General features: G+C 41.3%; 1 protein-coding gene across 1 annotated transcript in view; it reads right to left on the bottom strand.

Annotated features, from left to right (window-relative positions):
• COL4A5 (collagen type IV alpha 5 chain) overlaps positions 1-16523 on the bottom strand; it is a 129146-nt gene that overhangs the window by 17346 nt on the left and 95277 nt on the right. Inside the window, 9 exon segments of the mRNA XM_083372300.1 lie at positions 4473-4658; positions 5601-5651; positions 5822-5920; positions 8370-8450; positions 12022-12148; positions 12384-12523; positions 14605-14694; positions 14986-15084; positions 15835-15984. Of these exon segments, the coding sequence (XP_083228426.1) occupies positions 4473-4658; positions 5601-5651; positions 5822-5920; positions 8370-8450; positions 12022-12148; positions 12384-12523; positions 14605-14694; positions 14986-15084; positions 15835-15984 (1023 nt within the window).

Here is a 16523-nt window from a genome sequence, read left to right as displayed (position 1 = left end):
TTCCCACCACATCAGATGCACATACCATGTGTTTCTAAACAACATTATTTAGATATACAACTTATTCTGGTGATAAGGCTGCTACAACTCAGTCAGCCTTGGTTGACATTCTTCTGATCAAGGCTCAATATCTGTTAGTTTCAGGTAAACAACAAACATTTTCGTGATCATTTCACTGACTTGGCTGCAGAAGGGATAACCTGGTTGAAATCAACTCGCAGTCTGTTCCAGTGACCTTGAAATAGTTCTCCAAGTTCTAAAGAAGAACAAAAGCCAATTTCTTTTGCATTGCCATTAAGACAAAAGGCCAGATATTTTTGCTGTAATCGTTCTGAGTGGGATTAACATAATTTTATTTATGTTAAAGGGACGCAGTGGCTCAGTGGGTTAGGACGCTGAGCTTGTCGATCAGAAGGTTGACAGTTTGGCGGGTCGAATCCCGAGTGCCATGTAACAGAGTGAGCGCCTGTTACTCGTCCCAGCTTCTGCCAACCTAGCAGTTCGAAAGCATGTAAAAATGCAAGTAGAAAAATAGGGACCACTACGGTGGGAAGGTAACAGCGTTCCGTGCGCTTTTGGCGTCCAGTCATGCCGGCCACGTGACCATGGAGATGTCCTTGGACAAGCGCTGGCTCTTCGGCTTTGAAACAGAGATGAGCACTGGCCCCTAGAGTCGGAAGCGACTAGCACACATGTGCGGGGGAACCTTTACCTTTACTATTTATGTTAAACATGGTATGGCAGAAAATGACTAGGAACTGTCATCTGGTTTGAAGGCTAGACTGCAAAATTTAAAAAGAAAAAAATCTCAGAAACTACATTATTGCCAAAAAAAATCATCATAGGATTCCCGCTCAATTCAAAAATAAGGTTCCTTTTGCCCATGTTAATTAATCCTGCTAGTGACACTAGTATTGATGCTATTATTAATACTATTATTAAAGCAATTGAATATGATGCAAAGGTATATTTATTATGTATTTCTTTTAATACTTAAAACATAACTGCCAATTGTTTCCGATGAAACCAATTCTGGGATAGGTTTATAATATCCATCATGATTTGTACACTTCTCCAGAATAATGGATGGCTAAAGTGACATGGAGTTAATAGGCACAGTTTACAGCTAGTCAGTGAAATAATCACAAAAATGTAAAGAATCCATGCAAATTTATCAGCAATAAATTAGGAAGTACATATGCATATGTTTCCATCTCTGCATTCTTAGTTGACCATTCTATATTAATGCTAAACAAAAGATTAGACTAACCAAAACTTTCTATTGCAAAACAGGGTCCAAGTTTTGCTAAGCCTTTTCAAAATATACAAACAGAAAGTAACCAATCTTTGTTGCTTCACCATTTCCATTTCCTTTTTATATATATATATACATTTAATTAAACTGCACTTTCAAGGAGCCACAGTTGATTGCTCTATTTAAGTAACACTTAGATTCAGAACTTTTCCATGACTGGGCTCAGGAGGATTTGTTTCTGAAAAGCTATCTTAGCAAAACTTTCAATATTCCTTTTTACTCCATTTTATGCAAATGTGTATGCCAAGTCAACTTTGTCCTAAGAAGTGTACACACACACACACACACACACACACACACACACACACACACACAGAGAGAGAGAGAGCGAGAGAGAGAGAGAGAGAGAGAGAGAGAGAGAGAGAGAGAGAGAGAGAGAGAAAATATGATTTTGTCTCATCAACATTATTTTACTACAAGGAAAAAATTTAGTTGCAATTACAAAACATGGAGGCTAACAACTTCTTAGAGCTAAACGCTCTGCTTTTTTTTTTAAACTCAGAATTGAGTCTGAATTCAATAGGGATTTACTCCTAGGCAAATTGGACAAAAGTACAGATCCATTTTATTATAGCCTCATTCAAACTGGACTCTCACTATAAACAAACGAGACAAGAATTGCAAAGGCACACAGTAAGTGATCCCAAATGTTAACAAGTCATACAGTATTTATAGCTTATGTTATGGCAAATGTCATTGGGCCCGCAGCATCACATTGATTCTACCAAAGACGAGACATTTATAAATGGTAAATAAACACGCTTCATTTTCAATCGGGCCACAATCCTTGCAATTTGTGGGGTAAATAAATCCCACATTTTTAAAAATAAAATAAATAAAATAATAAAATAAAATAAAATAAAATAATAAAATAAAATAAAATAAAATAAAATAAAAAAGTGTTAGACAGTGAAAGACTTTTGTACAAATTTAGACCATAATCTTTTTCTTTAAATTTTAATGGTATTTTTCAGTCAAACCTCTGCCTTTGCCTCATTATATATACAGGATAGATTGATGACTTGGCATACCCATTCTGGAGAAGAAATTGTCTTTATCCAAGACTATATATTTAATTTCATGCAAAAGGTATTACGCTAGAGTTAATGTGCTAACCTGTGGCACCTGGAAGGAGGTGATCAAAAGTTCACCAAGGCCATCATTACAAAGAAAAATATCAATATAGTTAGGCACATAAACAAACCAATATGTTTTCACAGCAATCCATCTACGATTCTTTGTTTTTAATTCCACGTGAACACCAAACTGTCATCATGATCAAAAATTATTATTATTATTATTTACAGTGAATGTCTCAGCCCCAAGGAAAAAAAATTGTTGAGGCTGTTCAAGGGATGCCGTTTGGAATAAGTGCAAGTTATTACGGTGTGTGTGTGTGTGTTCCTCAACTTACAACCATTAATTTGGTGACTGTTCAAAGTTACAAGGACATTTGTAAAAGGTGACTTACAACTTGGTCCTCGCACTTAAGACGGCATAGGATCTAAATTTGGGCACTTGGCAACCAGCATGTATTTACACTGGTCATGTGATCACCATCTGTCATCTTTCCCTCCAACTTCCAACAAGGAAAGTCGATGGGGGAAGCTGGATTCTCTTAATGACCACATGATTCACTTAACTGAAGCGATTTGTGATTAAAAAAAGAAGGCAATAAAATTGGGCACAACTGACATAAGAAGAACTTCTGATTCCAGTTGTGGTTGTAACCTGAGAACTACCTGTATATCAAAAGCATCTCCGTGTTAGGAGTAGCTTCAAGAAGTCAGTCAAAAGTGTGAATTTCCTGCCAATTATTGACAATCGCTGTCAGCAAAATAGATTGTTCTATGTATCGAGTTCTCTTTCTTCCTGGCTTGCAACTGCTTCCTTCAACAATGGGCCAATTGCAATTCCTTTTACTCATAACAACAGTTTGGTCTTCACCCACTGGCAGATGCACGGTAGCATGAGATGAACGGCTACATTCTACATGCAGTGAAAACAAAGATGATAGAAACAATGCCACCAGGCCATTACTAGCACTTCCCCTTAGTCACAAGGTGCAATTTAGTCTTCTCCCAATCCTCCTACATCTCTAGGACTTCTCATCAATGCCTTTGAAGTAAATGCAAGGCATCTGAAGAAGAGCTCCGTTGTTGGGTAGTTCCACGTGACTGCAGAAGAATTTGATTCATCTTTGAATCAAATCAACACACACACATTCCCTTCTTGTAGGACAGGGGTCTTCAAACCTGGCCCTTTTATGACTTGTGTACTTCAACTCCCAGAATTCCTCGGCCAGCCATGGAATTCTGGGAACTGAAATCTACAAGTCTTAAAGTTGCCAAGTTTAGAGTTCCCTTGAATTAAAGGTCAGTCTAAATAGCCCTAAATTATCTACAATGGCTAGTCTAATAACTCAGTTGTCTTATTCCACAAATTCCAAAATAGGACTGTTGGAGATATAGCAATAGCACACAAGTTACAGCATTTTCTCTAAACTTGCCAAAAATCGGTTCCACACGTCAGGCAGATTTTATCAGATACCAGTAATGGCGCGGTGGCATTTATTTAACATTATCACTTATTACACAGGAACCACAAACAAACAAGATGGATGGGGTGATAGAATGAAGATGAGACGGGATGCATTGCACCTGCTGGAATGGAGGATACGATGGAGCAAGAACGAGCATTAATGATGAGCATAACCCAAACAAGGAGGTATAAATGATGAATATTGAACATGCTGTGCTGCTAACATGAATTTGATTTCCAATGGTCCTACGAGCAGTGAGAATTATCATTCGGTGCACAAGATGGATTTCCTGATCAGGTGGCATCATGGTACAGGCAGCCTGGGCAGATGCTATTAAGGCTGATTGGGTGCTTGGCTTGATGAGTGCCGTGATGACATGCAGAGCCCATGTAAAATTGGCAAAGTTTTGCTGGCAGATTATCAGCAGATTCTATTTTTTTTATCTGCTTGTCTTTTTCAGGATAACTGAACGATGCCTCAAAGGCACTTTATATATGAAATGTCTGGCCAGATCATCAAAAGCACAAGCCTGGAATGAGCTGATCAAAACGATAGAACGATAAGCCAATAACCTTCCAGCAAAATACTCAGTGTATAGACCTTTTTTTTTCTTACCTGGCCGTCCTGGAATGCCTGGAGATCCAGGGCTACCCTTAGGTCCTTCTGATGGTGGCCCAGGAAGTCCTGGAGGACCTTCTAAGCCCTGGATGCCAGGATATCCCTTGGCACCCATTTCTCCTTTTAAACCAGGGGGTCCTGGAGACCCTGGGGGTCCAGAGAAGCCTGAATCTCCCTTTTGACCTATTTTTTAAAACAAAGGAGGAGAGAGTTGTGTAAATGGATCAGCATTCCACAAAGGTCTTTAAATCGCTGATGAAGTAAAAGAGAGTTGGGAGAGACCACCAGGGTATTTGATGATGCAGGCGGAGAAACTGGTACCCAATATTTTCTGATATATCCCTCCCAGTATCTCCCACCTGCCAACATTCTCAAGAAGACCAGGAACATCCAAAACCATCCTTCAAATTTGCTGCTCCCATTATTTTCACTTTACTTTAGATATATGAAGAGTTTCCATATCTGTGGCTCACGATTCAAGATGGGTAGTGAGGCAACATTGCAGGACATGGGATGTGAATCAAAAGTAAAGAATTTACTCCTTAGATTGTTAAGCAAAAATTCCTAGATGGCTAGATGCAATTTTTGGGGGGAATACGGGCAATTCAGTTTTAACAGAATAACAGAATGGCAGAGTTGGAAGGGACCTTGGAGGTCACCTAGTCCAACCCCTTGCTCAAGCAGAAAACTATAGCATTTCAGACAAATGGCTGTCCAAACTCTTCTTAAACACCTCCACTGACGGAGTACCCACAACTTCTGGAGGCAAGTTTTACATTACCCTCAGTCTGGATGGGACCTTCCCAAAATTTTGGGCATATATCTCCTAAGAGGTTTGCAGCCAACATGATTTTTAACCAGGCATTCAGAGATTTGCAATATTAAGAGATCTGGTTAAAGGCATTCTGAGATTTTCAGAATTTGCAACACTTGCCCTCTCATATCCAAATGTCAATTGCATTTCTGTCTCCAAAATGAAGCAACCTGACCATCCAGATGATGATCCATCATGTTTTAGGAATCAAGAAGAAAAAGCTTTTTTCTCTCTCACTTGGTACCAAATTCTGAGATCTGTTATGAAACAATGAACTTTCTGTTTCATTAATAAATAAATGTAATCTTTGCCTGCGAGTCCTTGGAGGCCTGGAGGTCCGGGAAGTCCAAATCCTGGTTGACCTGAAAGAAGAACACAACCACAATGGCCAAATTAACGATGCAATTTTGTGTCATGGACCTCTGAATGCAATCTCTGTTAAAAGACATCAACCTTTTGACCGATGGATTCATCGCCATGATGCAAAAGGAAAAGGAAAGCATCGTACTGGGGAAAAAGGAGACTCACTCACCTGGTTCACCTTTTTGTCCTGCAGGTCCAGGAATGCCATCTTGCCCAGGTTGTCCTTTTTCCCCCAGAGGGCCTGGAGAGCCAGGGCGACCAAATTCACCTAAGGAAGAGAAGAATTGCCATCAATGATTTCTCTTGATGTTTTAGAAAAGTGATGCAAGGATCTGCCTGTTGTAAATAGTAACACTTCTAATGCAATTCATAAGGCAGACAAAACCAATTCCTTGTGTTTCTACAGGCTTGATTTAGGACTGGAATTGTTCACTTATCACAGAGATGACCGCTTCAGCTGCTCTTCTTAAAACATTTTAGGAAAGGAGAAATTTAGACATTTCACATAAGGGTAGATGTACAGCTAGCCACAATTATGTACAAGGATGAAATGTGGTCCCCCCATTTGCTCTTGCTGCTATCCTTTATGTGTATACTAATGAAGATGTAGATTAGATTATCAACCCTAAGCTACACCCCTGATACGCAGTCTTCTCCACAAACAGTAAGGACCAGAAAGCACTCAAAAACTCAATTCAAGTCCAGGTTTATACTAAGCAAGCTAATGCTGTTCTCTGCAAACTAGGATCTCTAATCTAGAGAATAGGTTGCAAACCTAAAGACAACCTAATTTAACCTAACTCAGCCCAACCCAGCCCAACCAATGTAAAGACTGCCTACCCAATCTAACTTAACCTATCCTATGCTAACCCAACCCAACTCAACCCAACCCAACGACTACCTAACCAACCTAACGCAACCCAACAAATGTAAAGACTACCTACCCAACCTAACTTATCGTATCCTAACCTAACCAACCCAACTCAACCCAACTCAAAGACTACCTAACCAACCTTACCTAATCTAACTTAACCTAACTCAATCCAACCTAACCTAACCTAGCAAATGTAGACTACCTAACTGACCTAACCTAATCTAAATCTAACTAACCTAACCCAACCCAACCTAGCAAATCAAAAGACTACCTACCATAACCCAACATAACCTAATCTAACCTAACCTAGCAAACCTAAAGACTGCTTAAGGAATCAAATCTGAAAACTATTGTCTACTTCCCACCGAGATGGGGGGGGGCACATAAACCTAACACACAAACAAACTAGTAAATGCATGTAATAAAAATACCAAGGGGAATGCTGATGAGATTTTTTCCCCCTCATTTTTTTTTAAAAAAAAATTACTTAAAATTTTGCTTTTACTTTTCTTTAGTATCCGTTTTCTTAAAATCTGGAAAGTTTTTACTTTTCAAAAAACTTCTTTAATAAAAATTCGTTTAAAACAAGTCCCCATGCTCTCCAAGGTTGTTATAAATGAATGGGTAGCTTCTAATTGAAACGTTAGGGCATATAACCATGTCCGTGATGGTTCCAGTGATTATTGGCACATGAGTGCCATACCACAAAATCTTGGCCAGCACTAAGGGTCCCGCCGGTCAGGGAATGCCGGCGGGCGATCCCCAGGGGGAGGGCGTTCTCTCTGGGTGCACCTGCCCTATGGAATCAATTGCCGGTGGAACTCCGGATCACCCCTGACCTTCGTTCGTTTCGCCGGGACCTAAAAACCTGGCTTTTTGAGTTAGCTGGCCTGGACTGAGGGGTTTTAAGGTTTTTTAAATTCTAATTTTAAATTTTGGGGCTATTGATTTAATTTTTTTTTTAATTTTTATATTGTATTGTTTTAATTTTGCCCTGTAAACCGCCCTGAGTCCTTCGGGAAAAGGGCAGTATATAAATTGAATTAAATAAATAAATAAATAAATAAATAAATAATAAATCTATGCGTTGTCAAAACTTCCACCTGTCAATTGCCAAAGTCCAAACTGTTTTGAACCTACACATCTGCTCTGATGATACATTACCACATCTCAGGATCTTGGGAAGAACTTGATGCATATGAAGGCCAACATCAGCTAAAAAACTGGGAGCTGCGACCTCACATTGTCGGGTGGAAATTACAATACCTAAATAAATAGCCACACCCAGGTATCTCCGGAGAGGGAAGGAGAACAAGGTCATCCTAACTGGTGTCAAATTGTAACTTCTCAAAACACTGAGCTCATAGAAACAAAACTAGCGGTTTGTTTGTTTTTATTTTTGAACAGTGCAATGTGTGGATCCAGTCACTGTAGCTTACTCAACAAATCACAATTAAGGAAATGGTGGCACGACATGTATGGGTGAATTAGGATATGGAAGCAATGCTTTCTGGCTTAACAAGATGCTCAGTGGTAGCCACTGTGGATGGACCTAGTTGTCGATTTCAGATATCCACTACAGGATGGTGCCTGATTGATAGCCTGGAGACCATCATGAATTATTTTTCAATCCATACTAGATCGACGAGAGTAATGGCAAGGAATCAGAGTCAAGCAGTGTTGTCCCTTGACCCTCATTTCACTTGGAAAAAATGATGGGTATGAGCAAAACCTTCTTCTCATCTGTAATATACTTCAGTAGTTCAAAGGCTTTTAAGATAGTTCAAGACAAGTAAATCAACCAGGCAAACCTTTTTACCTCTTAGATATTTTCAGCACCTACCTGGAGGCCCAGGTGGCCCTGGATCACCTGGGCTTCCTGGAGGTCCATCAAGACCTTTTGGTCCTGGAACGCCTGGTGTCCCTGTGAAAACAAAACCATAATTTTGAAAGAAACACCACACAACTTCAGTAGGCATCAACATCCCTGAACCGAAAAGACAGAAATACTGATAGAAGAGAACATTTGTAGCTCAAGGTTGAATTATAGGGTTCCTTGGTGCTGTCTGAAGAATAGAATAGAGTAGAATAGAATAGAATAGAATAGAATAGAATAGAATAGAATAGAATAGAATAGAATAGAATAGAATAGAATAGAATAGAATAGAATAGAATAGAATAGAATAGATGGAATGGAATGGAATAGAATAATAGAATAGAATAGAATAGAATAGAATAGAATAGAATAGAATAGAATAGAATAGAATAGAATAGAATAGGATGGAATGGAATGGAATGGAATGGAATGGAATGGAATGGAATGGAATAGAATAGAATAGAATAGAATAGAATAGAATAGAATACGGTATGGAATGGAATGGAATGGAATAGAATAGAATAGAATAGAATAGAATAGAATAGAATAGAATAGAATAGAATAGAATAGAATAGAATAGAATAGAATAGATGGAATGGAATGGAATGGAATGGAATGGAATGGAATAGAATAGAATAGAATAGAATAGAATAGAATAGAATAGAATAGAATAGAATAGATGGAATGGAATGGAATGGAATGGAATGGAATGGAATGGAATGGAATAGAATAGAGAATAGAATAGAATAGAATACGGTATGGAATGGAATGGAATAGAACAGAACAGAACAGAACAGAACAGAACAGAACAGAATAGAATAGAATAGAATAGAAGCTGGAGGGGACCTTGGAGGTCTTCAGGTCCAGCCCCCTGCTCAAGCAGGAGAACCTATACCAGGGGTAGGCAACCTTGGCTCTTTGATGACTCATGGACTTCAACTCCCAGAATTCCTGAGTCAGCATAGCATAGCTGACTCAGGAATTCTGGGAGTTGAAGTCCATGAGTCATCAAAGAGCCAAGGTTGCCTACCCCTGACCTATACCATCTGAAACAAGTGACTGTCTAGCCTCTTTTTTAAAATCTCCAGTGATGGAGCGCCCATGATTTCTGGAGGCAAGCAGTTCCACTGGTTGATTGTCCTCACAGTCAGGAAGTTTCTCCTTAATTCCAGGTTGCTTCTCTCTTTGATCAGCTGCCAACCATTGTTTCTCATCCTTCCCTTTGGTGCTCTGGTGAACAATGTGACCCCCCCCTCTTTTTTGTGGCAGCCCCTCAGATACTGGAGCAGTGCTATCATGTCTCCCCTGTTTCTTCCTTTCTTTAGACTAGCCAAACCCAAGTCCTGTAGCCGTTCTTCATATATTTTAGTCTCCAGGCCTTTGATCATTTAAGTTGCTCTTCTCTGAATTTTTTTCCAAAATCTCAACATCTATTTTGTGAGATGGTGACCAAAATTGGCTGCAGTAGTCCAGGTGTGGTCTTACTAATAAAGCAATATTAATACTTCGTGTGATCTTGATTCTATGACTCTGTTTATGCAACCCAGGATTGTATTAGCTTTTTTTGACTGCTGCTGCACATGGCTGGCTCATGGTCAGTTGATCGTCCACTAGGACTCCAAGGTCCCTCTCACAGTTTCTGTTTTTAAGCCAGGTCTCACCCAATTTGTACTTGTACCTTTGATTTTTCCTGCCTAAATGTAAAACTTTGTTTTTCTCCACACTGAAACTCATTTTGTTGGATAGGGCCCATTGTTCAAGTTTGTCCAGATCGTTTTTGGATCCTGAGTTTGTCTTCTGGGATGTTGCCTACTCCTGTCAGTTTGGTGTCATCTGCAAATCTGATGAGTTCTTTAATTTCCTCATCTAAGTCATTTATGAAGTTGGTTGTTTTTTTGCTGCTGTTTCGTTAGCAAACTGGGTACCATCATCACTGACCACTGATGATGTTACCTAGTATGGTAATGACGTATCTGCAAGAAAGCAACCAAGTTCAGAGAGCACCAAGAATCCCAAAGCTGGAAATCCTAAAAAATGAAATGGAATCTTCTGTGAGTAGAAGCAAAGAAAAAAAAAGATGAAATTTGTTAAATAAAACAGATTTTAGTTATCAGGCCAAATGAAGATGGACTATACAGGAACCTCTGTCTTAAATATAGAAGCTCCTGTCTTCCTTCCATTAAAGTAATCCTTTTGATTCCTAAGCAATCTGTTTCCATCACAGCTGGCCATGACGCAATTTGAAAAATATTAATAAGTTCTTTTTTTGTTCTTTTTCCTTCCTTATCCCCTCTCTTGTCTTTTTTTGGAACACGAAACCCTTGGAAATTGGCCTTTCTGGTTATTTCCACAAGCTACTCTAGAAGGCTTTTGAAGTTCAGAGCAAGAAAGAAACGAAGCATCTGTTTTCAAGAAACAGGTAAAATTTTAGAGAAAGAAAACTAGCAGAAGGTGTACTACTCAGAAATAGGCGATAAGGGCACAATTGAATTATACTGTATATTGTTAGTTGTTATATGAGAAGAAATGGAGGTAATAAAAACGGTCTCTGGAAGGGCACTGTAATATTTGTATTTTTTTGATGTTGTTTTTTATTTAGACTTATCTGCATTATGTCTGTATTATTTCTATTTGAATAAAATTAGTTTAAAAAATAAAAATAAAAATGGTCATGTCACTTTTTTCAGACACTAAATGAACGGTTGTAATTCGAGGACTACCTATAAAGACTTGCTTCTCTGTTGTTGTTAGTTGCGAAGTCGTGTCCGACCCATCGCGACCCTATGGACAACATTCCTCCAGGCCTTCCTGTCCTCTACCATCTTCTGGAGTCCATTTAAGCTCACACCTACTGCTTCAGTGACTCCATCCAGCCACCTCATTCTCTGTCGTCCCCATCTTCTATTGCCCTCAATCTTCCCCAGCATTAGGCTCTTCTCCAGTGAGTCCTTCCTTCTCATTAGGTGGCCAAAGTATCTGAGTTTCAACTTCAGGATCTGGCCTTCTAAAGAGCAGTCAGGGTTGATCTCCTCTAGGACTGACCGGTTTGATTGCCTTGCAGTCCAAGGGACTCGCAGGAGTCTTCTCCAGCACCGTAGTTCAAAGGCCTCCATTCTTTGGTGCTCAGCCTTTCTTATGGTCCAACTTTCACAGCCGTACATTGCAACTGGGAAGACCATGGCCTTGACTATACGCACTTTTGTTGACAGGGTGATGTCTCTGCTTTTCACTGTGCTGTCTAGATTTGCCATGGCTTTCCTCCCCAGGAGCAAGCATCTTTTAATTTCTTGGCTGCAGTCCCCGTCTGCGGTGATTTTGGAGCCCAGGAAAACAAAATCTGTCCCTACCGCCATTTCTTCCCCATCTATTTGCTATTTGCTTCTCTAGAACTGCTTTAATCCCACTCCTTTCACGAAAACCTTGCCCAATCGAAGGCTGTCTAAATAGGAGTCCCAGATCGCTGGAGGATGCTGTAGGAGGCCAGCATACCTGGAGGACTCGAGATGGAGAGAAACCCTCACAAAGGACACATGCTCGGGAAGACGTACATGTTCCAGAAGCAAAAGGAGAAGACCACAGAAGAAAAGAGAAGACAAACGAGCCAGGTTACATCAATTACCTGAGGGTCCCGGAAGGCCAGGTTCGCCTTTTGCTCCTGGCCTACCTGCTGATCCAGGCAACCCCGGATTTCCAAAGGACCCTTTAATGCCTGGAGGACCAGAGTAACCAGGCAGTCCGCTTTCACCCTGGGGGAGGGGGGGGGGCGGAAAGGAAAAAATAAATAAATAAATTGGAAAATCTGGAAGCTGAAGAAGCTTCTTGGGTGAGGAGCACAACGTTTCCAAGGAAAATCCCAGCCCAAGGAAGTCCAGTTGCCTTTCGGAAAAGCACCTTTGGGATGTCTTGAGAGTAGCAGAGGGCAACCCGGGATTATGAGAAGGTGGGCAAACCTATCTTGGAAAGAAGGCTGGGCAAACCTACCTTGGGGCCAGGAGGACCTGGGATACCGATGCCTGAAATACCGGGATCACCCTTGTCTCCCTTCAGTCCAGGTGATCCAGGAGAACCAGCCTGGCCAGGACGCCCTGGGATGCCTTGTGAACCTTTTGTGCCAGTGGGACCTGTGGAAAACAGTGAAAAAAACAGATCATAGCAGCTCTGAGGCAGTGTGGATCAAGGATCACACTTTAAAAGTGGAGTGGCAAGGCAAGGCATTAGGATAGAATAGAGCTGGAAGGGACCTTGGAGGTCTTCTAGTCCAGCCCCCTGCTCAAGCAGGAGAACCTATACCACCCCAGACAAGTGACTGTCTAGTCTCTTCTTAAAAATCTCCAGTGATGGGGCGCCCATGATTTCTGGTGGCAAGCTGTTCCACTGGTTGATTGTCCTCACCGTCAGGAAGTTTTCTCCTTAATTCCAGGTTGCTTCTCTCTTTGATCAGTTTCCAACCATTGTTTCTTGCCCTGCCCTCTGGTGCTTTGGTGAATAGTTTGACCCCCTCTTCTTTGTGGCAACCTCTCAAATACTGGAACACTGCTATCATGTCTCCCCTATTTCTTCTTTTCTTTCGACTAGCCAAACCCAAATCCTGCGGCCGTTCTTCGTATGTTTTGGTCTCCAGAAGAACCAAACCCAGATGGGTTGAATTAGATGGGATACCAAGCTTGCAAGAGAAATCTGGAGTTTCTGCACCACAGAAACACATGGCTTTCACAAAATATAGAAACTGGAGTGGCTAATGTTTGAAATACTTGGCGCTTGTTTTCAATTTGGATGGCATAAGAATTTAAGGAGAAGTTTCAAGGACGCGGTGGCTCAGTGGGTTAGGACGCTGAGCTTTTCGATCAGAAGGTTGGCAGTTCGGCGGGTCGAATCCCGAGTGCCGTGTAACAGAGTGAGCACCTGTTACTCGTCCCAGCTTCTGCCAACCTAGCAGTTCGAAAGCACATAAAAAATGCAAGTAGAAAAATAGGGACCACTATGGTGGGAAGGTAACAGCATTCTGTGCGCCTTTGGCGTGTAGTCATGCCGGCCACATGACCACGGAGACATCCCCGGACAAGCACTGGCTCTTCAGCTTTGAAATGGAGATGAGCACCGGCCCCTAGAGTTGGAATCGACTAGCACGCATGTGTGGGGGAACCTTTACCTTTACTTCAGTCCAACATCCTGGATTCCTAGTGGCATCTGGGAAGAGGGAGACATCACCATGTTGTCTCCCTACAGCATGTATGCTGCTTCTAATTCAGGGTTCCATAAAAACTAACTTGATTGATAACTACTGGTAGATGGACTCTCCATAAATTTCTGTTGAAAGCCATCTAAGCTCCTATCTATGTCCATGCCATGAAGAGGCAATTGAGCAGCAATAGCACTTAGACTTACTGTATATACCACTGCACTGTGCTTTGCAGCCCTCTCTAAGCAGTTTACAGAGTTTACAGCACGGAGGCCCGGCGCCCGGGCGGCCCGGCAACGCGTCCGCCCCCCCTCCCCGCGTGCGGACAGGGGGTGGAAACGGCGCGCGTTTGCCTCTAACAATCTGGGTCCTCACTTTACCGACCTCGGAAGGATGGAAGGCTGAGTCAACCTCGAGCTAGTCAGGATCAAACTGCTGACAGTGGGCGGAATTAGCCTGCAATACTGCATTCGGATCACTGCGCCACCATGGCTCTTCAGTTTACATTGTTGAAATTCAGTTTTTGTCAGACAATCTTCTAAAGCATCTTTTCCCAATATTTTGCATGATCCAGAGGTGTGGGTCTTCAGCTTCCTGGTATGGTATTATTGAACTGAGACCCAACACATCTGGAGAGCACTGAGTTATGGAATGTTTTATTCTGAAACATCCCCTTTTTACAATACAAACCTATATTTCTTCTCAGGCACAAAGGATCAGGAACATACCTTCAGAAAGATTTATTGTTCAAGCCTATACACAAGAATCCAGTCAATTAAAGTTCAAATATGAATTGGTGCCAGATAAGGGCCAATGGAATTCAAGGAAGGGGGCTGGACTTGGATCATTTGTGGCAACATTAGGAATCTAAGCTGATGACACATTTAACTCCACCCTCCCACCCAGCTCTGCTTGCTCTTCTCCTACATCTTTCCAGCCAAGGAATAATGTTTCCAATTACCAAGACAAACTTTAATTCAATGAATGGTTGGAAGAAGTGGGGAATGCTTCTGAAATTCCTACCTGGCAAACCCATTTCACCGTTGGCACCTTTAAGTCCTGGAGGCCCAATTGGTCCAGGGGGGCCTAGGATCCCAGTGTCTCCTTTGGGACCTATTAAAAACAGAATTATGGTTAGTTTTTTTGATGCTGGAGGGATTGCCATGCTGTAAACATGTAAGCAATAAGCAAATGTTCACAAGCTGTAATGGCCACGTTCATCCATTGTCCTTTGTCAAACTGGAGAGGCCATGTAATGACTCCGCACAATGGGCAAGATCTGACTGTTGCTATTAATAGGATTTAGTGTTTTGTGCAGAGCTGGATTGGTGCAAAGCTGAGCTATTGCTTCAACATTGAAATAACATGTCCATTCAGAAAAGCAAAGAGTTGGTTGTCGCTCACCTGACAATCCAGGTGCACCTGGCTGTCCAACTGATCCAGGGGGCCCTGGGTCACCTGGCAGGCCTGGATAACCCTTCTGACCGGTCAGACCAGGAATACCTTTAAGGAAACAAAAGATTGAATGAGTAGTCTTCATACTTAGGTATGACTTAGCCAAACAAAGAAATGCAGCAAAGAATAGGTGCTGTTGAGTTCCACCATCTTCCTATTGATACTGGTAACTATAGTATTTAACATCTGATGGTGCCTGGTTGGACAATATTCCACCTAAACATTCCCCAATCAGGGGTTTAATCATGTTGTTGCATTATTGTGAGTTGTTTATCTCCAAACTGAATGCAATATCCACTAGAGAGCGCACAAAAGGAGCCATAAGGGAGATAGTAGCGACTTAGTTCCTTTTTAATGATAAATTTTGACTGATTTGCCTTTCTGTTTAATTACACATTTGTATTTTATTTTCTATTTTGTTCCTAGCTGACTTGAACACAAAATGTGATGAAAAGGATGCAAATCCAACAAACGCAGAGTTTATTCTTCTCTGGAATAAACCAGGTTTTGTTCACCGTAGGAATATCCCAGCAAGATACAGATTAATATTCCATTATTTGATTCTCGTCTTCCCAATTCTTGGAAATATGAGTGATGAACATTGTTTAGCCATCCCTATCACTTTTTCCGAGAGCAAATGCTTTTAAGAGGAAGATTTACCCTGAGAAACATAGCAAGAAGGGAAGGGAAATGTATGGATTAATGGAAGTTCTGAGACTGGAAAAACACCCAACTTGTCAGCACTCAACCTGTTGATTCCTATCATGTGAAAGGAATAAACAGAGGATGTTTTCTTACCATTCTCTCCAGGTTCCCCCTTGTCTCCTTTGGAACCCAGTTGGTTAACATCAAATTTTCCCGGAGCTCCTGGCAAGCCAGGTTCTCCTTTGATGCCTTTTTGTCCGTCAAGTCCTCGTTGACCGGGTTGTCCTGATAAACCATCATTGCCTAAGCAGTATCCAAAGCACAGAAGGTTTCTTGTTAATTTGGAGTGCACTGTCAACAAGCCCCAATAGAATAAGTGAAAATCCACTTTATCCTTCACGTTATCAACCTACCACATTGGAAGGACTCTAAATCATATCCACAACGATGATAAAGCATTCTTCATTGGGGTGCCATTCCTCTAATCTCATCCCATTCTACTACAATTCATTTCCAAGCCAACCACAAAGCTTTGCTTAGAGTGATTACTAACTTCTCCATCTGGCTGGCTGGAAGTCAGCTCTGGTTCAAGGTCAACATTTTGATACAAAAGACCTTCCCATCATAGCTTATTATTGCCGACTACACATTTAGGTCAGCAATTAAAGGTGTAGGGCGGGGGTAGAGCAACCTTGGCTCTGACTCAGGAATTCTGGGAGTTGAAGTCCATGAGTCATAAAAGAGCCAAGGTTGCCTACCCCTGGTGCAGGGAAATGTTTAGGGTGTAAGTGGAGTTGGAATTTTGAGAGCATTTTGTAGACTCGCTCACAAACTGGGTTACC

Source organism: Vipera ursinii, assembly GCF_947247035.1.
Source record: "Vipera ursinii genome assembly, chromosome: 12".
NCBI classification, from domain to species: Eukaryota; Metazoa; Chordata; class Lepidosauria; order Squamata; family Viperidae; genus Vipera; species Vipera ursinii.
The sequence above is the reverse complement of the archived record's forward strand: the minus strand, read 5'-3'. Positions and strand labels throughout refer to the sequence as shown.